Here is a 24,912-nt window from a genome sequence, read left to right as displayed (position 1 = left end):
TTAGGATACGCCTTTAGTTATGAAATGCCTTTTCAGTTTTTGTCTGAAAATATCTTCATTTTGCCATCATTTTTGTTTTCAGTCCTGGGGCTTAAACTCAGGGCCTACACACTGTCCCCAAGCTTATTTTACTCAAAGCTAGCACATTAGCACTTGAGCCACATTGAAAGTTTTGGCTTTTTCTGTTTATATGGTACTGAGGAATTGAACCCAGGGCTTTATGCATGGTAGGCAAGCACTCTATCACTAAACCACATTCTCAGCCCTCACCATCATTCTTTTTTTTTTTTTTTTTTTTTTTTTTGCCAGTCCTGGGGATTGTACACAGGGCCTGAGGATTGTCTTTGGGCTTTCTCAAGGATAGAACTCTACCACTTGAACCACAGCACCACTTCCAGCTTTTCCTATGTATGTGGTACCAAGGACTCGAACCCAGGTCTTCGTGCATGCTATGCAAGCACTCTACCACTATGCCAAACTCCTGGCCCCTCACCATCATTCTTGGATAATATTTTTGTTGAATATAGATTTCTAAGTCAGTGATTGTTTCTTTCACAATATTGTAGTTGAATTCCTCTGTATCACATACACAGAAAAAGCCAGAAGTGGTGCTGTGGCTCAAGTGACATGGCACTAGCTTTGAAGAAAATGTGTCCAAGGAGAGTGCCCAGGCCTTGAGTTCCAGTCCCAGCACTGGCAAAAAGAAGGAAGGAAGGAAGGAAGGAAGGAAGGAAGGAAAGAAAGAAAGAAAGAAAGAAAGAAAGAAAGAAAGAAAGAAAGAAAGAAAGAAATTTGTATTCAGGCCAGGCACGGTAACTCATGACTGTAATTCTAGCTACTCAGAAGGCTGAGATTGGAGGATCGCTGCTCAAAGCCAGCCTAGGTACCAAAGAATAGGAGACTCTTATCTCCAATTAATCACTAGAAAAATGGGAAGTGGGGCTGTGGCTCAGGAGTAAGGCAGTAGCCTTAAGCTGAAGGACCTCGGGGACAACACCCAGGCCAAGGGGTAGGGTGGTAGACTTGAGCTGAAGAGCTCAGGGACAGCACCCAGGCCCAGAGTCCAGGCCCCAAGACTGACAAAAGAAAAAGAAAAAGAAATTTGTCTTTAGAACGTTACAGGCTCTTTTTTGTTTACCCAAACATCCCATATGTTTTGTTGTTTATGCAAAAATCCCTTTATCATTTTGTGATACATTTGTCAAATTAGAAACTGCTTTTCTCAGAAGTACCCCACCTGGACCAAGAGGAATCCTCATCATGTTTTGTTTTGTTTTTTCCTTTGGTTGAGACAGAATTCAAACACTACTCACCTCGCCAGTGCACGGTCCGATCCCCAGAGAAAATGACCAGGGATGGGTACCGAGTATCCTTTTTGGACAGCAAGAATTCAGTTTCTTCTCCAGAAAAGGACTTGTTAGGAACACCTGATATTTACCAGCTTCCCCATGAAGACTCACTGGGTAAACGTCTAGATGTGGGTGACTCCAGCCAGATCCATCCTTATCAACTACCTTCCAATGTTGGTCTGGAAAATTATGATGGTCATTATTCTCAAACTCTACCCCTGCATGGAAGTCATGGTAAAAGGCCCCAGAGAAGCAAGAACTTCCGAGAATATAACATAAAGCCTTCAAATGACATAAAGGCCGCCACATCCCATCCCTGTGGAGACTTACTAATGTCTCTGTCAAACCCAGACTCCAGCACCGGAAGGCTTTTGAAGCTTAGTTCAGGTAATAGCTTCTTTTTAGCTCATACAGCTTCATAGGCATGAAGATTGAAGTTATATCTGGGCATTTTGAAATTGACATTTCTTAAATTTCATAGGCTTTTTTAAAATTGCATTTCAGTGTCACCAGAGGCCCTTGGAACTTCTAAACCTCTTCAGAGTATGAGTTCAGAATGACAGATATGTTAGAGAAAATTGTAGGAATGTGAGCTTCACCATTACCTGTCATTTTAGTGGAGTAGCCTTCCCAGGACATATTTGTAGCATCATCTAGTCTTCTCTGGCCATAATCACTACTATTCTGAGTTATCAGCAAAAAAAAAAAAGCTAATTTCAGGATAAGTAATGAAGATAATTCTTCAACTATTTATAAATTTAGCCAGTAAAATTCACTGAGCATTTGTTATTTGCAGAGACTTTTCTAACTCTGGATAAAGTAGCAAAGAAAAAAGTCCTATGTATATGTTAACATAAATGTTTCAAAAGTCTCTACTTTCATGGAGCTTACATTTTAATAAGGTAAGACAGATAATAAACAAGTTAATATATGAACATGTCAGGTGATGGTAAGTACTGGGATAAAAAATAAATGTACAGAAAATAAGGATGAGATGGTATTTAAATAAAATTATCCAAGGCATCATAAAAGTAGAGATTTGACAGTAGAAACCTTGGCTCTACTAGCAGAGATCTGCAGTAGAGCAAAATCTTGATACATAAGGCCATATAATGTGAAGCTGATTGAAAGGACCTCCAGGATATTGAAACAAAAGCCATATAATGAATGATTGTTGTCCTTAATGTACTATGTTGTCTCTCATCTCCTTTGCTATCCCTTGGTTATCTCATATTGGTATAGTATCTCACTTTGTTATCTGATATATTGAATTTATTTGTATTTGGATATTTGAAATTTGATAGGGAAGGGGGAAAAACCAAGATGGGTGGGGGGTGTGGGGGGGGAGGGAAATGGGTACCAAGACATGTGAAAGGGTATCAATGTATGTGAATTAATGCACCTTCTATCTGGCAAATATCATGTAACCCTTTTACTAATTACAATAAAAAAAAGTAGAGATTTGAGGGACAAGTATTGGTGGGTGGCATGTATCACTTGGTATTAAAAAAAAATATAGACTTGAATGAAATTGAGCCTGTTAGTTATATGAATACCTAGGAGTCAAACTTTGTAAATTGCATACAAGTACACAGTTTCTGAAGCTGAAACATGCTTAGTATGTTCAAGGGACGTCAGGGAACTCCACATGAGTACCGTGCAGTATACTGAAGGGCACAGAGGAAGTTGGAGAGATGACTAAGCTTTTGTTCTAGATTAGGGTAGAAGTTGGAGGAGAAGCAGACAGTAATCTTAAGAATCTCTGGATTGAGCCGGGTGCGGTGGCTCACTCATGATCCTAGCTATTCTGGATGCTGAGATCTGAGGATCGTGGTTCAAAGCCAGCCCTGGCACTAAAGACCAGGAGACACTTATCTCCAATTAACTACTAGAAAAACAGAAGTGGTGTTGTGGTTCCAAGGGTACGGTGGTAGCCTTGAGCTGAAGAGCTCAGGGACAATGCCCAGGCCCAGAGTTCAAGCCCCATGATCCACAAAAATATTGATATTATTATTATTATTATTATTATTATTATTATTATTATTTCTGGGTTGAGACTAGACTATGCAGCACAAGAGCAGAAGTGTTTCCTAAAAAATAATTCAAGAGGGCCAGAGTGTGGCCTGGTGGTAATGTGCTCACCTAATATGCACTAAGCCCTGGGTTCAATTCCTGGGAACGATATACAGAAAAAACCAGAAGTGGCGCTGTGGCTCAAGTGGCAAAGTGCTAGCCTTGAGCAAAAGTGTCCAAGGACAGTGCCCAGGCTCTGAATTCAAGCCCCAGGTCTGGCAAAAAAAAAAAAAAAAAAAATTCAAGAAGTTAGAATCTAGGTAAGAGTTGGTTTGAGCAAGCACTGGTGATCCTAGCTATACAGGAGACAGGATTATGGTTCAAAGCCAGCCAGGGCAGGAAAGTCCATGAGACTATTATCTCCAATTAACCAACAAGAAAACCCACAAGTGGAGCTGAAGCTGGAGCTCATGTGGTAGAGTACTAGCCTTGAATGAAACAAGCTAAGGAATATAGTATAGGCCCTGAGATCAGCTCTAGGACAGACAGACAGAAAGACACACACACACACACACACACACACACACACACACACACACAGAGTATAAATTATATTAAAAGTGAAACTGGATTAAAATCTCACCTAGAGGGGCCCGGAGTTTGGCCTAGTGGTAGAATGCTTGCCCAGCATGCACAAAGACCTGGGTTCGACTCCTTGGTACCACATACGTAGAAAAAACCAGAAGTGGTACTGAGGCTCAAGTGGTAGAGCTCTAGCCTTGAGAAAGTCCAAGGATAGTGTTCAGGCCCTGAGCTCAAGCCCAGGACTGGAAAAAAAAATCTCACCTAGAGAGTGCATATATGTAAGAAAGAGACCGGAGCCATCTAAGAATTTTAAAGATGATACAGCACAGACAGTGCAAAAGAAGCAACCTGTGAAAGAGTGCTGCCCTAGAGCCAAGTGTGAAGTGCTTCAAGGAGGAGAGAGTGCTGGTGCTGTGCCAGATCTCTGATTGAGGGAGGAGCCAAGATTGAGGAGTGGCCATGCTGTTTGGCAATGCCAATAATATTAGCAAACAGCCTCAGGAGATGTGTGGAAATAAAAGCTTCATTGAGATGAAAACTTGGAAGTGTAGCAATAGAGTTACTGAACATACACAAACCCTTCAAGGAGTTTCAGTAAAATGAAGCAAAGAAATGGAGCTGTAGCCAGAGGAGCTCTAGTTGGGGTGGGGGTGACTGAGTGGCTGATAGAAATGTTCAATGAGGGAAAATTGAAAATGGATGCAGCAGAGAAAGCAAAAAATTATGAGAAAGGAATTATATCCTTGGGTAGAGAAGAAGAGATGGAATGTAGCCCATCCGTGGAGAGGTTAGCCTTAGACAAAGCACTGAGTTCAAGGAGGAGGCAGAGTTATGGTTAAAAAAACACAATTGAGTTGGTAGTTTCGGTAGTAGGGTCCAGTAAGTTTTGTGTATGTGTGCGTGTGTCTGTGCACACATGTGCAGGCACACACACTAAGACTTGAACTCAAGGCCTTGAGATTTCACTTGGTTTCATCAGCAATAGCTGGTGTTTATACCTTGAGTCATACCTCCTGCTCCAGCTTTGGTTTTGGTTTTGGTTAATTGGAGATGTGTTTCTTGAATTTATTTTCCTGAGTTGGCTTCATATTTTACTTATCAGATCTCGGCCAAATTTCAGCCTCCTGAGTGTGTGGGATTGAGAAGAGGCTATTATTATTAATTATTACTATTATTACTTTGATTGCCTCTCTGTGAAAATAAGGTCAGCATCCAAGAGGACAGGAGATAGTGCTAGAAGTTTGGAGAAAAAAAGAAGAGATGTAAAAGAATCCCCTCAGGATATACAAGAGTGAATTGACCAGACTCATCTATTTAAAAAGCCATATACAGTTCTAAGGGTCCAGAGAGGAAGGTCAGAACAGATGCATGTTGATCCAATGTTGTAGTGCACATCTAGAATCCCAGCTTCATAGGATGCATAGTTAAGAGGATCACAGTCTGAGATTCATCCTGTTAAAAAGAGAAAAACAACTAAGGCAAAAATAAAAGAGCTGAGGTTATGTGCTCAAGTAGTGAAGCACCTGCTATCGAGGCAAGGTTCTGAGTTCAAATTCTAATACTGCCAAGGAAAGAAAAACATCATGTTTTCTAGTCACAGCAGAATAGGCTTGGAGTATGTGGACAGCTAGAGGTAAGCAGAGTTGAGTTGTTTTCTTTCTCTCAGGTAGAAGGGAGAGCAAGTTTCCAAGAGTTGAGGAGATATGCTGGGGAGTAATTATTATATGGACATCACATTAAATGCTCATGGATGTGAGACAGACACTGGGGAGCTGAAGGGCAAGTTCATCTCCGGATTTATTTTTCTCCACAGATCTGTATGCAGCCACCCATTTCAGCAGTGACCCTGCTCTGCTGGTCAGTGTTGAGCAACAATTATCCAGCAGTCTTGGCGATTTAACACTAGCACGTGGTTCTTTCCCAAACAACCCTGTCCTGGGAAATGCTCCTCGGACAATGCTGTTGCCTCCTGGGACGGCAGAAGACAAAGAGATTCTAGCCAGGAGGTCATTAAGCCCAACAAGGAGAGGATTCAAGAGGAAGGACAATATTTTTGCCAACCTGAATCCGAAGCATGGTTTCCAAGATGCTACAGGCATCGAGGCAAGTGTTGGCTTGTTTGGGAATGTACAAGAAACATGTAGGCTCCACCAGCATGGGGTTCTGTTAGGAATCACCAAGAGGTTTAGGGATGCAGAGGCCAATGGCTAAAATCCCAAGCTAAACTCGGTGATTCTTTCTGCCCTTGGGAAAGTCATATGCCCACTTCATACCCACTGCCACCATTTTCTCATTTCCATGCAGAGAATCTGTCCTGATCCAGTTGCAGAGCTAAAGATGGTGGGAAAGTACTTTGGTAATAAGTGGCCCACAGCATTTTTAGCAAGGGAAAGGAATGGAGAAGTTACAAAGACCCACAGTTGGCTAAAGAGCTCTGAAACATGAATGGTTTTAAATAGTCCCATTGAATTTATACCTTTTTTTTTTTTCAGTCACTTGCCTATAAAAGCATTGCTTTGTACTGAGCACTGGTGACTGTTTCCTAGCTACTCAACAGGCTGAGATCTGAGAACCAAAGTTCAATGCCAGCCCCAGGCAGGAAAGTTTGTGAGGCTTTTATTCCAATTATCCACCAAAAAGCCAGAAATGGAGCTATGGTGGCCTTGACCAGAAAAAAAAAAAGCCAAGTGAAAGTGCAAGGCTGAGTTCAAGCCTCATTACTGGCACAAAAAAGGATAAATTTTTATGTTTTAAAGAAAACATTGCTCGAAGTGGCACTGTGGCTCAAGTGGTAGGGTAGTAGCCTTGAACTGAAGAGCTCAGGGACAGTGCCCAGGACCAGAGTTCAAGTCCCATGACCAACAAAAAACAAAAAAAGAAAACATTGCTTTACTTGGCTTTTCATAAATTAAAACAATTTGCTGAAGGTTGGAGCACAGAATGAATGCAAAATTAAGAACCATTCTCACATATCCAATATAATCCTACTTTTTTGCTAGGTAATTGGAAATAAGGCTCTTGTACTTTTCTGCTCAGACTGACTTTGAACCATGATCCTCAGATGTCAACCTTTTGATGAACAGCTAGAATTACAGAAATGAGGCAGAAACACCATCTTATTTTGGGTATTTTCATGATAGGGATTTGCTTTATGCCAGAGCTGGCCTGGACTGTTATCCTCCTATTTGTTGCTAGTATGACAGGCATAAACAACTGTACTCAGCTATTGATTTAGATGGAGTCTTAGGGACTTTTATGTCCAGGCTGACCCCAAGCCTCAATTCCACAATTTCTACCTCCCAAAAAGCTAAGATCACAGGCTTGAGTCATCACCCCCATCTTTGTGTTTTTGTTTTTGATTCTTAATACTTCCTCTTAAGTTTTTATAACTTTGGAGGTGGTTATAATTTTTATGCACCAAAGGGGGCAGTCTTGTAATACTTTTGAAAACTTTTTTCCTCTCCCCACCCCCAGACCCCCAATCTCAGCCTATTTTATAAGACAAAATCACTGTGTATTAGAATATTTAGGGTAAATACAGACCAATAAGGATATTTGGGATACTATATTACTATGATTGTCTACAGACTTTTTTGTGGGTGGTGAGGCTTTTGAACACTGTCCCTGAGCTCTTCAGCTCAAAGCTACCCTCTTACCCCCCTGGGCCTGGGTGGTGTCCCTGAGCCCTTCAGCTCAAGGCTACTGCCCTTAAGCCACAGCACCACTTCTGGTTCTTCTAGTGATTAATTGGAGATTAGAGTCTCATGTACTTTAGTGCCCAGGTTGGCTTTGAACTTTGATCCTCAAATCTCAGCCTGCTGAGTGGCTAGGATTACAGGCATGAGCCTCTGTGCCTGGCTGGGCCAGACTTTTTTTTTTTTTTCATCTTTCCTTCTTCTTGACCTCTCTGCCATTCCTGGGGCTCGAACTCAGGGCCTGGGCACTGTCTTTGAGCACTTTTGCTCAAGGCTAGCACTCTGCTATTTGAGCCCCGGCACCACTTCTGGCTTTTTCTGTGTATGTTGTACTGAGGAATGGACCCCAGGGCTTTGAGCATGCTAGACAGGAACTCTACCACTAGGTCACACTCCTCCTGGCCTTTTATTTCATTTTGTATTACTAAAATGTCAATGCATTTTCTGGACTACCTTTAAAACTCTCATTTCTTTATTACTATCAGAGATTGATTTTTACATGGAAAGCTTTCAAAGACCTACCTGAATATAGATATAAAAAGTCAACCTTTAGAACCCAGGAACTTGTACCTGCTAGATTAGTGCTCTACCACTGTGCTGAATATCCCTGGAGTCTCTGAATATAAATATAAGAGAAATACCCCATCAGCCAGAAAACTTGTGAAAATAAAAGCTATTATTCTATCTTTGCAGGTAGCACAAATAGAAGGATCAAAGTCTGGGTAAAAATACTGAGACCTGGGGCTAAGAGTTTGGCCTAGTGGTAGAGTGCTTGCCTAGCATGCACAAAGACCCGGGTTCAATTCCTCGGTACCACATACATAGAAAAAAGCCGGAAGTGGTGCTCAAGTGGTGTAGTTCTAGCCTTGAGAAAACTAAGGACAGTGCTTAGGCCCTGAGCTTAAGTCCAGGACTGTCAAAAAATGAAATAAAATATTGAGACCTATCCAAAACCGAAAAAATTAGTTTTAACTAAAGAAAAAGGGGCCTAGGAGTATGATGATATGGTAGACTATTAAGTGCAAAGCACTGAGTTCAAACTCCAGTCCCCCCCAAAAATATAGGACATTTGTGTTTATTATACAATATATTAAATAAAAGCTTCTTGTGGGGGGCCAGGAGCATGGCCTAGTGATAGATTGCTTGTCTAGCATGAACAGAGCCCTGCATTTGATTCCTCAGTACCATATACACAGCAGGTGGTGCTGTGGCTCAAGTAGTAGAGCACTAGCCTTGAGAAAGCCTAAGGACAGTGTTCAGGCCCTGAGTTCTAGCCCCAGGACTGGAAGAAAAAGAAAAAAAAGTTATTGTGAATTAGAACTTCTTATTACATTACTCTCAATTTTATTTACTTATTTATTTTTGGTGCCAGTGTTGGGGCCTGATCTCAGGGCCTGAGTGCTGTCCCTTGGTTTTTTAATTTACTATATATCTTGAGCCATCCTTCCAATAAGAGTCTCTCAGGAGCTGGGGATGCGGCTTAGTGGTGGAGTGCTTGCCTAGCATGCATGAAGCCTTGAGTTCATTCCTCAGTACCACATAAAGAGAAAAGGCTGGAAGTGGTGCTATGGCTCAAGAGGTAGAGTGCTAGTCTTAAGTACGGAGAGGCTCAGGGATAGAGCTCAGAACCTTGAGGTCAAGTCCCAAGATTGGCCAAAAAAAAAAAGATTTGTCTGCTGGGTTGGCTTTGAATCTTTATCCTTAGCTCTCAGCCTCCTGAGTTGCTAGGACAACAGGCATGAGCCACTGGCACCAGGCCATCAGTTTTACTTTATGATATACAGTAGTTTTAAGTGTTCTAGAGTTTCATTTTTCTATATTACATAATATATTAAACATGTTAGTGTTGACACATTTCATTTTTATTGTTAGTATATTCTGAGGATCCCTATAGAAAATTAGAAGATATTATTACCTTTGAACTTGTCCTTGAATATAGTATGTGTTTGACTTGGACATAGTGTGCTATTCAAATTGAAAGTGAAAGATGAAACCTTTCTTTTTAAAAAGATTTAATGCTTAAATGTCTTGGAATCTTACTTCCCTTATTGTATAAGAATGACAAATGGTTGGAGGGTTTTGCTTTTTTTTCTTGAGCCTCTCTCAAGTGACGTGGGCAGTTTGCATGGTTTGCCAGGAAACCACAGCCCCCCAATCTCTGCCAGAACCCCTCATGTGGCCACTGTCCTGAGACAGCTCCTGGAGCTTGTGGATAAGCACTGGAATGGCCCTGGTTCCCTCCTCCTCAACAAGAAATTTCTCGGTGAGTGTGTCGTGTTGGTGTCTGGGGAGGGCTGGAAGTTGCTTCTCCTCTGTGCTCTGCCAAAAGCCACTGAGCTCCCTTAACTTGTAAGAAAAATTGTTCTTGTATCTTTTATCACAAACTTCTAAAAAACACCATGGTTAAAAGGTCTGCATTTTTCTTACATTTCTATTTCCTACATTTTTAAATGAGCGCTCTTTTCAATTGTTAATAACTATTTTGTTCCTCCTATAAGAGTGTGTGGATGTACGTGTGGGGATAGTCTTTGGTAACATACAGAATGCCAGATATGTATAATAGAGATCATATTAATAATTACAAACGACTTCATGGCCCTTGAGAAAGTGTCAACAATGAACACAACAGAAATTAGCTTTGATTATCCCAGTTGTGAGATGACTATTATAATATCACAATCTAAATAACTCAAGAAAATAAATAACCTGGACTCTTTTGAGGGATTGTTTTTGAAACATGAAGAAAAGATAGATTTGCGAATGTTGGCTTCATGTGTTATATTTGTTGTTTGATGGGAGAAGAATTCAAAGAACTTTCACTTGTTAGTAAAATAAAGTTTAATTACAACTAAAACCTTTCAAATTGTTTATGCTGGGAATTATTCATTTATTTCTAAAGACTGAAGGTTAGCATTTGCCTAGCTTACATGAGAATCTGGGTTCGATTCCCCCAGTATTTAAAAACACAATAAATAGAGAAGACACAGCCAATGATTTTCCTTCCCATTTTGTAGGAAAATGGTGCGCTGTGGCTGTTGATGAGTGACTCCAGAGGCTTATGCTTTCCTTCACAGACCAGTGGGGGTACTGCTACTTATTCACATTAAATAAATTCTTGTAGGAAGGAGGTTATTTTAGATGCTAGAGCTGGTAATTGTTGAGTAGGGGAATTCTGTGCTTTAGCTTTTAAGATGGGCCAGTGTGCCCAACCTGAATTTTTGGCAGGTCCTGCCCGAGATTTGCTTCTGTCTTTGGTCGTCCCTGGTCCTCCTCAGTCGTGGGGTCGCATCCATCTTGAAGATGCCGGGAACGCCTTCCGCAGGCGGGACAGTGACCCAAAGGACACTGGACAGCTAGTCCCTAGTGATGTGGTACGGCTCATTACTTTCCTCTCTCCACCTTCTTAACTAGAAAAGGACAAAGACTAGAACAGGACTAGAACAGGTCAGCATTAGCTACACTTAGGAGGCAAAATATGGAAAAGTAAGGTTGGACAACTCTGGAAAGCAAAACTTGGCGGGATGGAGACAACTTGGAGGTTCTAAGGGGATGAATCCTTCATTCTAATCCAAATCCAAAAATTCCAAAGGAGGAGGAGGGGGAAGCAGACAGCTGGGGGCTGGTGGCTCACATCTATAATCCTAGCTACTCAGAAAGCTGAGATCTGAAGACTGAGGTTCAAAACCAGCCCAGCAGAAAAGTCTGTGAGCCTCTTATCATCAGTTCACCACAAAAAACCAGAGTAGAGTTGTGGCTCAAGTGGGAGAGCAGTCGCCATAACACAAACACTCAGGAATAGCAACCAGGTCCAGAGTTCAAGCCCCAGGACCAGCACAAAAAGAAGGAGGAAGAAGGAGGAAGAAGGAGGAAGAAGGAGGAAGGAGGAGGAAGAAGGAGGAAGAAGAAGAAGAAGAAGAAGAAGAAGAAGAAGAAGAAGAAGAGGAGGAGGAGGAGGAGGAGGAGGAGGAGGAGGAGGAGGAGGAGGAGGAGGAGGAGGATAAAAAAATCCTAGAGTTAGGGAAAAAACCAGAGTAGGGTATCCTGTGCTGGTGGCTCATGCCTGTAATCTAGCTACTCAGGAGATCTAAGAATCATGGTTCAATGCCGCCGGCCCAGGCAGGAAAGTCCATGAAACTCTTTGCTCCATAAATGGAGCTGTACAAGTAGTCGAGCACTAGCTTTGAGCAAAAAAGCTCAAGGACAGTGCCTAGGCCCTGAACTCAAGCCCCAAGACCAACAAAAAATTCATAGTGTTATGTTCTTGAAGCAAGACTATGGTGGTCCAGTAACGGAAGGCAGATGTCTCCGAGATTGTCCTTTCTCTCTTCTGCTGGAGCCAGGAGGTGAGATCAGAGGCCAGCGGCCAGGTGAGGCTAACTCAGGGAGAAGAATAAGAAATCCTCCCAAGCTTCTCTCCTTCGTTAATATTTCAGAGGATTTTCAAACACCAGGTCAGTGCTAGAAAATTTAGATAAACAGCTCAAAATTCCATCCACCATCTGTGCAACAGGAGTTGTGGATAACCCACAGAAAGAGGTTGGTATTGGCTGCACTCAAGCAGTGTTTACCAATGAGCTACAGTTGTAGTGAGTAAGTCCCGTTGATTCCATTCAGTTTGTATTAATTAGAGGAAAAGGCACTCTGTCCTCGGGGTTTCAGATTCTTAATGTGATGGCGTTTTGTTTTCTGATCTAAAGGAAAGTTTGAAGCAAAAATTGGTCAGAGTGCTAGAGGAAAACCTCATTTTATCAGAAAAAGTTAAGCAGCTGGAGGAAGGCTCTGCCATTCCTGTTGTGAGTGGGCATCACCAGTCTCATACCCATGGTAAGTTCGGGAAGGTTCTTTGTAGAACTACCCCCAGGTAACCTATTTAATCAGCCTCAGTCGCCACAGAGCTATGTGTGGCTTGCTCTCATTATTTTTCTGTGTGCATTAATGGAAATCATCAGCTTGCCTCCAATTGATTATCTGTTTGGAGGAATACTGGGGATTGAACTCAGAGCCTTGCACTTGCTAGGCAGGCACATTAGCCTGGACTAGCCTCCAGTCACTTTGCGCCCTTTTGGGATGGTCATGGGACTTGAACTCTGAGCTTGGGCGTTGTCCCCTAAGCTCTTTAGCTCAAAGCTTGCACTCTACCACTTGAGACATGGTGCCACTTCCCATTTTCTGGTGGTTAATTGGAGATGAGTCCTCACAGACTTTCTTGCCAAGGCTGGCTCTGAACTGTGATCCTCAAATCTCAGCCTTCTGAATATGTAAGATTTCAGGCATAAATCACCAGCGCCAGGCTTTTTGCATTACTTTTGAAGTTGAAGCTTACTTTCTTCCCCAGCCCACCTGGGCTGTGAACATTCTATTTGTGTTTCCCTCGTCTTTGGGAATGATAGGTAAGTGCCACTACACCCAGACATTGTACTCCCCAGGAGACAAGGTGACTGGCTGAGGCCACGTGGCCAGCCATGGGTAGAGATGGAATTTTTATGCACTGACTAGACTCAAACCCCAATCTTCCATCTCTACATCCCAAGTAGCTAGGATCACAGGGCTTTTTGTTTGTTTTGGCTTTGCCAGTCCTAGGGCTTGAACTCAGAGCCTGAGCACTCTCCTTGAGCTTTTTCCTCAACGCTAGGGCTCTGCCACTTGAGCCATAGCACCACTTCCGGCTTTTCTATGTATGTGGTACCAAGGAATCAAGCCCAGGTCTTCGTGCATACTAGGCAAGCACTCTACCACTAGACTAAACTCCCAGGGCCTAGGATGATAAGTTTAAGCTGTCATACCAATAGGCCAAAGCCTATTGTTATTATTTTGGAGAATGATATTTGGTTTTATAATTATAGCAATAGAACATGCATTTTCTTCCAACTTATCCTCATACATATAGGTTTAACTTAAAATTAAAAATTCTTTACTCATTTTAGTTTATGTACAACAAAATATTCATCTTAAGTTTGATCCTAATCAAAATACAGAACATTTCTATTACTCCAGAAAGTTCCCTTCTATTCTCAGAAATCAGTTTCCCTCACTCTTCACATCCAGCAATCAGAGACATTCTAATGTTATGAATCAGAAGCAGTTAGTTAAACATGATGCCATTGTAGGGAGTACCTGCCATTATTTGTATTTGGTAGTTAGATAAATATAATTACAGAGAGAAAATGAGTAATTCTTTTTATTTCTTTTTGCCAGTCCTGGACTTGAGCAAGCTCAGCACCTGAACACTGTCCTTGGGTTTTCTCAAGGATAACACTCTACCACTTGAGCCACAGTGTGTATGTGGTACCAAGAAATCAAACCTAGGTCTTCATGCACACTAGGCAAGCACTCTATCACTAGGCCAAACTCCCAGCCCAAGAATGAGTAATTCTAAAGAGCTTCCAGAGCAAAGTAATTCCACAATGAAAATGCTTCTCTCAGATCGTTTCTTCACTATCGACATCTATGCACAAACCTTTGTGTACATGTTTGACTATTTTCCTAAAAGATATTCCTAGAAGTAGAATTAGTGTATCAAAAGCTATGGGCAAGAAAACAAAGGAGTAGGGGCACTGGAGTTTGGCCTAGTGGTAGAGTGCTTGCCTAGCATGCACTAAGAACCTCGATACCACATACATACAAAAAAAAAGTCAGAAGTGGCACTGAGGCTCAAGTGGTAGAGCTCTAGCCTTGAGAAAACCCAAGGACCATGCTCAGTCCCTGAGTTCAAGCCCACGACTGGCAAAAAAAAAAAGCTATGGGCATTTTGAGACATCTGTTCACACTGCCAAATCACTCTCAAGAAAGGTGTGTTTCAATTTGCCCTCTCAGTAGCAGTGTACCTAAATGCCCTATTCACTCCTTCACTCTGTCACTGAGTAGTTTTTTAATGTTTTTGTCATTGTGACAAGTGAAAAATAGAACCCCATTTAAGTCTTGTTTTGCACTACCTTTAGGCCAGTATTTTAGATTATCTCCTGTCAACTTAAAGCCTCTAGCTCAGCTTCCCTAATCAAATAACAGGCATTAGGATTGCTGTGAAGAACTTGATTTGGAAGTACTGAAGTCCTTTGCTAAATCTCAGTGCCATCTGATATTCACAAGGTGAATGATCAGCTCAGTCTCCACTTGCCTTCTCTAAAAAGGAGTAGGTGTCTGGACGTCCTTCCTCCCTTTCAATCAGCCATGAGGCCTGGGTGTAGCATTTTGGGTGCCACAACCCAGTTTATCCACCTTCCAGAATCTTGCTACTTAAAACTGATCCACATTAGCCTGGGAGCTTGCTAGAATATTGGGCCTCTCCTCAAACTTACTGAATCAGCATCTATTTTAAACACGATCCCTGATGATCTATAGGCACATTAACATTTCAGAAGCATTATTCTAGAAGATAGACTCTTTTGGACCCAGAGTTCTTGTGTTTTTCTTACTTCATTATGGCAGGCAGTGGTAGCATATTTGGAGAGGTAAGTATGGATGTCTTAATCACAGATTCCTTGCCTGCAAGCCCCCCCATTGAGTTCTTGTACCTGACACCATTATAGACATTTTCACAAACCAATCAGGGAGGGAAGAACATACATTCACAAACCAGAGTGGAAAATGCAGGGGACCTAATGTTTGCTTACTGCCTATGTCATGTGGTCTCCCTGAATCTCCATAATGAAACGCAAAAAGATGGACTAACATGTACCATACTAAGTGCTTGCATTCCATGTCAACTCTGTTACTAAACCCCATATAGCTGCCAATATAAACTCCCACTACAGGCAATCGCCTGGGATCCTATTCACCTGTTACTGTACCCTTTGTAGATGATCTTCTGCGCAAAAACCAACAGCTGACAATGCAGGTAACTTGCCTGAACCAGGAGCTTGCCCAGCTGAAAAAGCTGGAGGAGACAGTTGCCCTTCTTCATGAAAGTCAGAGGTAGGAGGAGGTCTGTCTCACTGGCTTCTCTATCTCTTCAGCTTTGTTTGCAGAGTTAATATCTTTCTTCATACTAACTATAGTCTATGTATAAACCTCCTGTGTCTGGCCAGGAAACATCAGGAAGCTAAAGTGCTGCTTTTCAGTACTGCTTTTGTACACCACGGATGTAAATCTGAACTGGCATTGGTGTGTTACAACACCTTAATTTTACAGGACCTAACAGGGCTTTTCAGTCACGTAATTTTTTTAGGCACTGTGTACCCCTAAACTCAGCCATCTGGCTCCTTTAGGAAATGTCTGCCAGCTAATGGTCATAGAAGATGAATCAAGTGTTTTTGAACACTCAGGAGGAGAGTAAGAGGGAAAGAATCCAAACTATGCATTCTCTTCAGCCACTCCGTAGTACCAGCCTCTTCACAGAAGAGCATGTCAGGATACAGGCCGGGAGACTTGGGGGAGGTCTCAAGACTTTAAGACCATTGGCAAGTCTAGAAAAGCCCTTGGGGAAAAAAGTGTTATTAGTGTATATTAAATTATCAAAAGATGGGTTTTATGATGTATTTTTACCCTTGAAATTTTGATTTGCCTATATACCTCTTCAAACAAAATAGTACACACAACATGTATACACATCATTTTTGCAGCCCAAGTGTGGGGGGGTAGTTTTTAACATTACAAAATAAGAGCGAGTCCAAGAAAACAGTCACAGCTAGCACTAGTAAGATGAAGAGGACAAATTAGAAGAGACTCTGATTTAGAAGTAGAAATTGGAGGCCTGATCAGGAGCCAAAATCCTAGTGCTTCTACTTACCTCATCGTGAAAGGGTTTTTGGAAAGAAAGAGCAATCACTCTCTGAAATGGGAAATATCTGGAACCCAGTCAAACCGAATTGTAGAGATGACATGGGTAAGTCTGCCTTTAAAATAACCCGCTCACAACCTGGACACTTCTGTTGAGAAATGTCACTTAGCTGTGTATATGTCTTTAGCATCCTCTTCACTTTCATGATTTCATGACTGCCTTTTTCCCCCTGGGCTGCAGATCCCTGGTGGTAACTAATGAGTATCTACTGCAGCAGCTGAATAAAGAGCAAAAAGGTTATCCTGGGAAAGCGCTCTTGCCTCCTGAGAAGAGTCATCATCTGGGGAGATCCTCGCCCTTTGGGAAGAGCACGCTATCTTCCTCCTCACCAATGGCACACGACACGGGTCAGTACCTAATACAGAGTGTCTCAGAAGCTGCCCCCGAGCCTAGTTTGTGGAGCTAGCACTGAATATCTTCACCGCCGCCTCCCTCTCGTCCCCGGAGGACTCAGCCATCACCCCAGTGTGGTGGTGTGTACCCCCAAAGATTAAGAAAAAGCTTATTTGGATTACATTGTGTTGTCCCTCTTTTATAATTTTTCTTTTTTTTTTTTCTTTTTGGTGCAGGTCCTGGGGCTTGAACTCATGGCCCGGGCACTGTCTCTAAGCTTTTTTTTTTTTAAGTTTTTAAAATTTGTTTTTTTTTTTTTTTTGGTTTTTTGGTTTTTTTTTTTTTTGCTCAAGGCTAACATTCTTCCACTTGAGCTACAGCTCCACTTGCAGCTTTTTGGTGATTGATCAGAGATACAAGTCTCACAGACTTTCCTGCCCAAGCTGGCTTTGAATAGTAATCATCAGATTTTAGCCACCTGAGTTGCTAAGATTATAGGATTATAGGATTATGGTGCCTGGCTATAATTACTCTTATCATCTCCACCCATTGGGTCATTTTTTTCCCCTTTTACCCACAGAAATTGTTGGCACTTAGTCTTAAGCATCATATCACACAGACACATTTGACAGAAATTGTTGAAAAGGAAAAAAAACTGGGCAAAGAGCCCTAATCATGCAAAACTGTGGTAGAAAGATGCAAAATAATGTCTATCAGGTGTCTTCTGTGTTGGAAGAAATTTTAGAGATTCTATATTGATTCACTAAACATGGTATTTCTTTGTGCCATAGTAAAAATGTGACATGTCTGGTGTCTGTTTAGAGTGGCCCACTATTTAGACAGGGAGAAGGGCACATACCATGTAATATAGAGCTTGATGCTTGAGATTGGTTCCTGTCTAAGCAAAAGCACTGCAGAGAGGAAGATGACGGCGGGGGCGGGGGGGGGGGCGAGGCCTCAGAGAAGTCTTGGTGAGTAAATGGAAGCTGGCAGAAGATTCAGATGGTAGCAGGGGGAAGCCCGCCCCCCCCCCCAGGCCTGGAGTATAGTCTGGAGCTGCTCTCCTTGGGAGAGAGAGAGAGAATATGACAGGATGCTGTGAGAGGATATAATGGAAACTGAGCCTGGGAGATGCAATGTCAAGAAGAATAAGTGGGAGGTTGCTAGACAAAGTGTGGGGTCCAGAGCAGAAGCAATAAGAAAAGGCTACAGAGAGCAGCAATTTTGCACACAAGCCTTGGAGGGGTCATGGTCCACTGTGAACTGAAGGGCTGATAAGGAGGGGAACCAGAGCATAATTTTGTGGTGTCTTGAGGAGTTTCCATCAAAGGCAGAAAAGTAGGGGCTGTGTTTGGGGCTTCCTCTGTGACCAAGGACTAGTGGTGTAGATAAGAACCAGGAAGAGCTGGACAGCAGAGTAAAAGGCAGAGGCAGCAGCTTCAGTGCCAGCCTATCATCAATGACCATTTTATATGCAAATTAAATGGGAGAAAGGCTGTTTGTGCTTCCACTTTCTCCCAGGCAGCAAATGTGACAAAAGGGTGAAAGGTGACACTTCTTGTCATGTTTAAGGTCACATCAAGGAGAAGTGTGTTGGTGGGCCAGGAGTTTGGCATAGTATAGAGTGCTTGCCTAGCATGCATAAAGACCTAGGTTTGATTCCTCTGTACCACATACATAGCAAAAAGCCAGAAGTGGTGCTATGGCTCAAGTGGTAAAGCTCTAACCTTAAGAAAACCCAAGGACAGGACTGGCAAGAAACAACAACAACAACAACGAGAAGTGTGTTGGTAGGGTTAGAGTCTCATCTGTGCCCTGACTCTAATGCTGCACAGGGAAAAAGACCTAATGCCATTCTAATGAGCCATCAAGACCCCCAGAAGTTACACATAAATCTACAGACATCTGTAGTTTGTGGGGCTTCCCATGGGAGTGGCATCAAAGGAGCCTTAAGTTTCTTTGTCTTGTGTGCTATGAGCAAGCTAGAGTGATCTCATACTCTGTGGAAACGAGAGTGAGAATAGCCTCCCTACCCACAGCTGGTCTGGGCCTGATGCTGTCCCACTGAGAGACATCCTCCACCCCACAAAGATGTTAAACCTTCTCCAGGAAGGAAAGCATTGTCTAGTGGTCATATAGTAGTAATCTAGTCCATAGGGGAAATAAATGCTGCCGCCGCCGCCTCCTCCTCCTCCTCCTCCTCCTCCTCCTCCTCCTCCTCCTCCTCCTTCTTCTTCTTTCCTTCCCTTCCTGCCTCAGGGTAAGCATCAGGTAATGACAGCCCCAGAAATCTGTGCAGGGGGCTTCTAAGGATGACCAAAGAGCCGAGCCCAGACTAAGCTACCACCTTCCATACCTCTCCCCTTGGTCATATAGAAGTTGGCCCTGACACTCTGTAGCAGCTCTTCGGGCTGCTGACCACCCCTGGGAAAGTTAGCTCTGGTTCTGGTTTTCACTATGTGGCATTTAGTCCTAAGTTAGGATGTCCAGGGAAGGGCCAAAGAATTGCAGTGAAACTAGACCAGAAAGAAGGTGGAAGAAAACAAGTGGAAAAGGTTCTTCACCCTAGGCATGACACGAGGCGGAGGGAGGAGGGGCAGATGGAGGGGGAGGACTAATGTGAAGACAATCGTTGGGGAAGTTTCGTGTCCGGAGGAAGGGAGGGGTCTGCTGAGAGGCTCAACTGTCCCTCAAGGGATTTCATACTTTATATTATCTCAACTCCTCCTTGTCAGCCTGGCTTTGTTAGAAGGGAACCCAAGGCTTTCCACCGTGAAGAGGAGCTCATGAGAGAGAGGAGCCTTGGTGGTGACGCATACTAGCTTCCGTGAGAACCATTGGGTCTCGAGTGCGCCTGTCTCGGGTGGCCCTTAGAGCTTCCTTCGGCTTTTTAGGAAATGAGGTTTTACTCCTACCAGGTGGTGTTTGATGGTCAGCCAGTTCTCTCTATGGGTCCTTCCAAGCCACACAATGAGTCACAGGCATGGCAGGCCGCTGAAGTGGAGGAGCTGAGAGCAAAGCCCAGTTTGGATCTAGGTAAACCCACTCACCAAGAAGGTCTTCCAGATGTAAGAGCCAGAATAGTTTAGGTTTCCCAGTAAGCTCCATGAAGTATACTTGCCATTCCAATTTCCCAAGACTAAAGGGATCACCCCGCTCCTTGCCTGCTGGCTGGGGTGGGAGGAGCAGAACTCTCTGGAGCTCAGATTCATGACTACAGGATGCTGGAAGAACAAAGCTCTGCTAAGGCCAGGTGCTGACAAGCACTCTGCTTCCCAGTCGACATCCCTGCATCTGTGTCCAAGCAACTCCATTCCTTTGCACCTCCCATCCCAAGTGGCTGGCTTAAGGGATTCAGGGCCACCCAGGCAGAATATCCCAGAGCAGCCAAAGCAATGAAAGGATCACACATGAGCTGCTTTACCTTGTGTCTGTGACAGAAAAGACAGCGTGTACCTTTGTGATGCCTGCTTTAGTCCTTGTCTCCTTATCACAGCAGGAAGAAAGAGCTGGCATCAAAGCCTTGTACTTGGGAACAGAACTAACCCAGCATCCAAGGCCTTACATAGCAGCTGATCTAGAGCCCTTAGGATCCCTCAGAAATAGATAGACCCCACCTTCCCCAGAGGACAGTGCACAGATTTCCCTTGCAGTGGGATACCAGGTTGTCAGTGGCTCTCCAGCCCCACTTTTGAGAAGCACAAAAGGGCTCAGCCTGGAGGTAAGAGGCCTAGTCAGAAACCCTTTCTGCTTCCAGGCCTCACTTTTCTTATCTATACAATTAGAGAGTCAAAAGAAGTACTTGCTAAAGTATCTCAAATTCTGGGCTAGAATCCAAAAGACTTGCCCTGGTAGCCCCTGTTGGCAGGCATAGGGCTCTGCCTGGCATCAGGACTTCTGCCAAGCCTTGGCCCAGGCCACATCTTCTGTCTCATCCTCACTCTTGCTGGGAAAGTGGAGGCAGCAGGCTATGCCAGGACTGCAGGTCAGAGCCCAGTTAAAAGCTTTTGATTTCCCTAGGGGGCATCTCAGGAAGGCCGGCGATGCATTAATGGAAGGGACTCATGTGTCTTTTCCTGGGCAGGGCTGCCAGTAGGAGGAGTCTATAAGATGTGGACATAGGAGGATAATATTGAGGGGATTCGGAGGTAGTATATACCCAACCAAGCCATATTGGTACAAAAGGTGTCTTTATTGAGGTCTGGGTAGGAATTAGGCACTTGGCCAGAGCAGCAGCTTAAATATGAGGCAAGCAGGCAGGAATCAGCCATGCCCAGGACCAGGCTAGGGCGGTGAGGCTATATAGGCAGAGACTGTCCCCAGACAGAGGTCAGAGGAAGCAAGAGGGGAGGAAGGGGACACAGAGTAGTCTGGGTTAGAGGCCTGGTGGGCTGGCCCCATGGGCTGGTCAGGAAGCTCTGGGTGGCAGGTCCAGCAGGGAAGAGACCAGGCTTTCTTGCTCCAAATGCCCCTGTAAGCCCAGGTCTGAGCCTCTGGTGGGGGCAGAAGCGCTGAGGACCTTCCTGGGTCTCACTTCTTCACCTTGGCATCATAAGTGCCGGCGTTCTTGTAGGCACTCACGTAGCCACTGTCATCCAGGATGTCCTGCCGTCCGGCTATGCCCTTGCCCTTGCCGCTCTCATCAAAGCGCTCTTTGTGGGAGCCAGTGTACTTGCTGGTGTCAGTCAGCCGGTCCACAGCACCTCCTGTTTTTGCTTTCTGAATGGACAAGAGTTTCACCAGGGCCACGGGTGAGGGAGCCCAACCCCCAGCCAACATTCCCCCACATCCCTCTCGTTAGCCGTCAGAGATGAGAGGACACTCACGGTAACACCCAAGTTGGCTGGTTCCTTTCCTGCCACCAGCTGGCAGATGGCATCGAAGGCCTCCTCCTTGCTTTTCCCCTTGAACCGCTTGGTTGCCAGCTCTTCCAGGGCCTTCTTGAACTCCTCATAGTTGATAACCCGAGCAGACTTTGCCCTGCCATGCAATACAGGCACCATGAGGCCAGTGGCCTCCCTGAATCCCGCCCCCGACTCCCCACCTGAGACCCTGAGGACCAGGGGCTTCCCAGGGCTCACTTGACTTTGGAGAAGACGATGTCAACGTCCGTCCCCGTCACGGCTTTTCCATCAGCCACCTTGCAGTCTTTGCACAGCTTGGCCCAATTCTTGCCATTCATCTCTTGCCCACTGGCCTTGGGGTCACCATGGATGGCAAACTTGCGGAAACTCTCCTCCAGCCCAGCCACATCGGTGCTTGCTGCCATGCCAGCCTGTGAAGACCCACTTCTGTTACCTCCCAGGCAAGCCTCCCCATCCCCTGCCCCAGGTCCAGGCCACCCCTGCCTCAAAACACTGAGCTGGCAGCATTTCTACTACAGATGCCCAAACGTGAGGCTGGGCTGCCTGCGAGAGGGGTCCATGTTTCGTGTCTGCCGAGCTCTCACAAGAACCCTGCGTGGAAAGGTTCTGCTGCTCAGTGCCAGCCTTGGCTCTGAGTAGGGTTCAGAACATGAAATCATGATGCCCACACCAGGCTAGGAACAGAGTGGCACTGTCCAGAAAGACTGTGTACAGGCAGCAGCTGAGGGCCATGGCTTTGTCTGGCCCTGGCACAAGGCCTGCTTGGGTGGAAGTGAGGGTGGCAGAGCAGCCCTCCCCCCCACAAGAAGCTCTACGCCAAGCTTGGGTCAATTCCAGGCCAGGCTGCTGGTGGGGCAGGTGTGGAGTGATCGTGTAAGGGTCATGAAGACCCAGCAAGACCCTGCCCCGGCCTGAGAAGGGCACAGGAGCAAGGGCGGCAGAGGCATGCCCTAGGCTGGGGTGCAGCTGGCCCAGCCTGGGCCTTGTTACTATTTGCTGTTAAACAAAAACATGAGGGGAACAGAGCTTGGGGCTGGCCTGGCCACAGTTTGTGAAGCCTGGAGACAGTTGCTAAGGGAGTGTGGTGCTGCTTGGAGAGTGTTGCTAAGGACAGGATGGTGTCAGGGCAGCTCAGGGAGAAGCTCCCAGTGCTGCTGGGCTGGGCTGGGCTGAACTGGGGAGCAGGGGCCCAGGGGTGGGGCACACCAACACTCCCTGTGCCTAGGGCACAGCCGTGGCTTCTTGGCCCTTTGCCACCCATTGGGGATACAGCTCTCAGTTAATGAAATTTAGGAGGAGCAGGAGATTAGAAGCAACCTTTGGGTGGGGGTTGTAGTCATCCCCAAAGTGGGGGGTGCCAGTGGGACCAGGGCTTTGGCACTATGGTACTTGTTGAAGCACGCATCCCCCTGTCTACATCTCAGGCTCCATTTATGTCCCCAGACCACACCCCTGACCACCCCTGAGCACATCAGTCCCCATTCCCACACACCAGTCACATGCACTCAGCCCTGGCCCTCCACACCCTGGGCCTCATACCCCTGACCACACCTTCAGGTTTGTGCTACATCTCCTCCATCCACACCTACAGCCCTGGGACTGAGGGCCTGACCCTTTCCTCTGCTTCTACCACTCCACTTCAGCCTGCCCTCAAGACCTGGAGACCCCTGGTGTACCTCCAGCCCTGCCCTAAAAGGTTGCCCACACCATCACCTTCTGCTGCAGTCTTCCAGCCACACCCATAGCGCTCTACTGCAGTCCCCCGACCACACCCTCAGCCCCTGCCCTGAAACTTCATTAAACGCTGCCCAATGCTGAGGCCACACCTGCAGCCCACACTTTGTAGCCTCCCTATCCACACACTGCAGACCCCCATTACCAGACAGCGACCTGGCTCCTCCCCCTAGTCCTTATCCAGGCCTCCAGCCTCCAACCTCAGTGTCCCCTTTGTTCACATACTAGTCCTAACCCCGACCCACGCACTGGAATTTCCAGACTCCCAGGCACTATGTTGAGACACCCCCCAGTATTGCCTCCCGACCACACCCTCAGCCTCAACCACCATCTTCAGCTCTCCTTCCATTGTCCATAGCCTGGGCCTCTGCCTGACTTCCCTCTCCTGCCACCACTATATTTGACACTGTATTTTCCTGGTGATCACACATACCCATCCTCAATGAGTTTCTGGGACTGAGCACCCACAACTACTTACAGTTGTGGGGACCACAGTCCAGGGACACTGCACTCCCCAACCCGCTGCACTCCCTAGGTGCAACTTCCCACCAGAGGCCCAAAACCCTGTCCTTTTTTTTCTTTGGGGGTAATCATGTCCAGGGAAGCTTGGGTGCTATGGTCTATCTGTCCCAAGGGACAGGGAGCATCCTGCATCTTGTGGGGATAGATTTCCACTCTTTTCTGTGGGAAGATGGATTACTAGGGGTCTCAGGGCTGCTCTCAGGTGGGGAGAATCCAGGCAGCCCCGGGGTCTGCAAGCCAGGGATGGAGTGGTCACACCCCTGAACCGAGGCCACCCCGGCTGCTCCTGCTAGGGCAGCTGTAGTCATCAATCAGCCGAGCGAGGAGGTGGGGGCTGGGGCGTTGGGACGCTCAGCTGGTGTCCTGGACTCTGAACCATTCAGGGTTAGGACCCCATCCAGGCCGCCCCCCCCCACCCCTTCTAGCGCAGGATACTGGTTAGGGTGGTGGGCGTCCTGGGCTCCTACCGGCTTCTATCTCGTGGCTGCTCCCGCAGCTCGCGTTCAGATGGACAGCGCGCAGGAATGGACCGACAGATGCGGGAGACCGAGCGGCTCCGCAGCTCCGCTCCCTGCCGGCTCCCGGGCGGGACTGCAGCCGGGGCGGCTCCTCGGTATTATCCCCTGTTTCTCGGTCTCCATGGAGACAGCGGGTCCCACCCCCAGGCTGTCTCGGCGGGAGAGTGACCAAGGTCACGCTGGCTCCGCCCACTAGACCCCGCCCTCCGGCTCCCCGGCCTGCTGCCGCCCTCCCCCACCCGGGCTCCGGGCTCCGCAGCCGGGCCGGGCCGCCGAGCCCCTGCCGTGCTGCACATCCTCCGGGGGCCCCAGGCGAAGTACAGATCCCCACACGGCTTCTGGGGGCCTCGAGGGACCCGGAGACCACGCCCACCCCGGGCCGAAGCTCCCCCGGCTCGGACTCTGGGGCTCTCCCGGCGAGGGTCCAGCTTGCTCCGGAGGAGGGAGGTCCTGTTCCACCGAGGACGGCCTCCAGGGACAGCCTCGGCCAGTCCTGCCCAGCCAGAGCCCTCTGCCCCTCTA

The 24,912-nt window shown here is 45.9% G+C and overlaps 2 protein-coding genes across 6 annotated transcripts in view; one reads left to right on the top strand and one right to left on the bottom strand.

Moving 5' to 3' along the window:
• Window positions 1-16,934, top strand: part of Lrrc36 (leucine rich repeat containing 36) — a 34,215-nt gene extending 17,281 nt beyond the window's left edge. For 2 of the 5 annotated variants that reach the window (XM_090357451.1, XM_090357450.1), the window contains exons 8-14: window positions 1,296-1,736; window positions 5,761-6,050; window positions 9,740-9,905; window positions 10,868-11,013; window positions 12,340-12,466; window positions 15,439-15,553; window positions 16,599-16,934. In XM_090357451.1, the coding sequence (XP_090213577.1) occupies window positions 1,296-1,736; window positions 5,761-6,050; window positions 9,740-9,905; window positions 10,868-11,013; window positions 12,340-12,466; window positions 15,439-15,553; window positions 16,599-16,824 (1,511 nt within the window). In that variant the 3' untranslated portion in view covers window positions 16,825-16,934. The remainder of the gene's footprint in view (window positions 1-1,295; window positions 1,737-5,760; window positions 6,051-9,739; window positions 9,906-10,867; window positions 11,014-12,339; window positions 12,467-15,438; window positions 15,554-16,598) is intronic. The other 3 variants (XM_090357454.1, XM_090357453.1, XM_090357452.1) reach the window with 2 other exon arrangements.
• Window positions 16,935-20,924: 3,990 nt separating this feature from the next.
• Window positions 20,925-24,483, bottom strand: Tppp3 (tubulin polymerization promoting protein family member 3). The gene is made up of 4 exons (XM_090357449.1): window positions 24,340-24,483; window positions 21,833-22,026; window positions 21,578-21,731; window positions 20,925-21,470 (listed from the first exon to the last, which is right to left on the bottom strand). Exons 2-4 carry the CDS (start codon window positions 22,018-22,020, stop codon window positions 21,282-21,284), a joined length of 531 nt encoding a protein of 176 aa, XP_090213575.1. The 5' UTR covers window positions 22,021-22,026; window positions 24,340-24,483; the 3' UTR covers window positions 20,925-21,281.
• Between the last annotated feature and the right edge of the window lie 429 nt (window positions 24,484-24,912).

Source organism: Megascapheus bottae, chromosome 24 (assembly GCF_031878675.1).
Source record: "Megascapheus bottae isolate mThoBot1 chromosome 24, mThoBot2.hap1, whole genome shotgun sequence".
NCBI classification, from domain to species: Eukaryota; Metazoa; Chordata; class Mammalia; order Rodentia; family Geomyidae; genus Megascapheus; species Megascapheus bottae.
Note: the sequence above shows the minus strand (reverse complement) of the source record. Positions and strands in the feature narration are given on the sequence as shown.

What these genes read in the sequence shown, in the direction of transcription:
- Tppp3 (XM_090357449.1), bottom strand. Translation starts at nt 22,020, where the DNA reads ATGGCAGCAAGCACCGATGTGGCTGGGCTGGAGGAGAGTTTCCGCAAG. An exon ending in ATCGTCTTCTCCAAAGTCAA is followed by an intron (nt 21,732 to 21,832) that starts GTGAGCCCTGGG and finishes ATTGCATGGCAG; the next exon opens with GGCAAAGTCTGCTCGGGTTA. An exon ending in CAGCCAACTTGGGTGTTACC is followed by an intron (nt 21,471 to 21,577) that starts GTGAGTGTCCTC and finishes TTGTCCATTCAG; the next exon opens with AAAGCAAAAACAGGAGGTGC.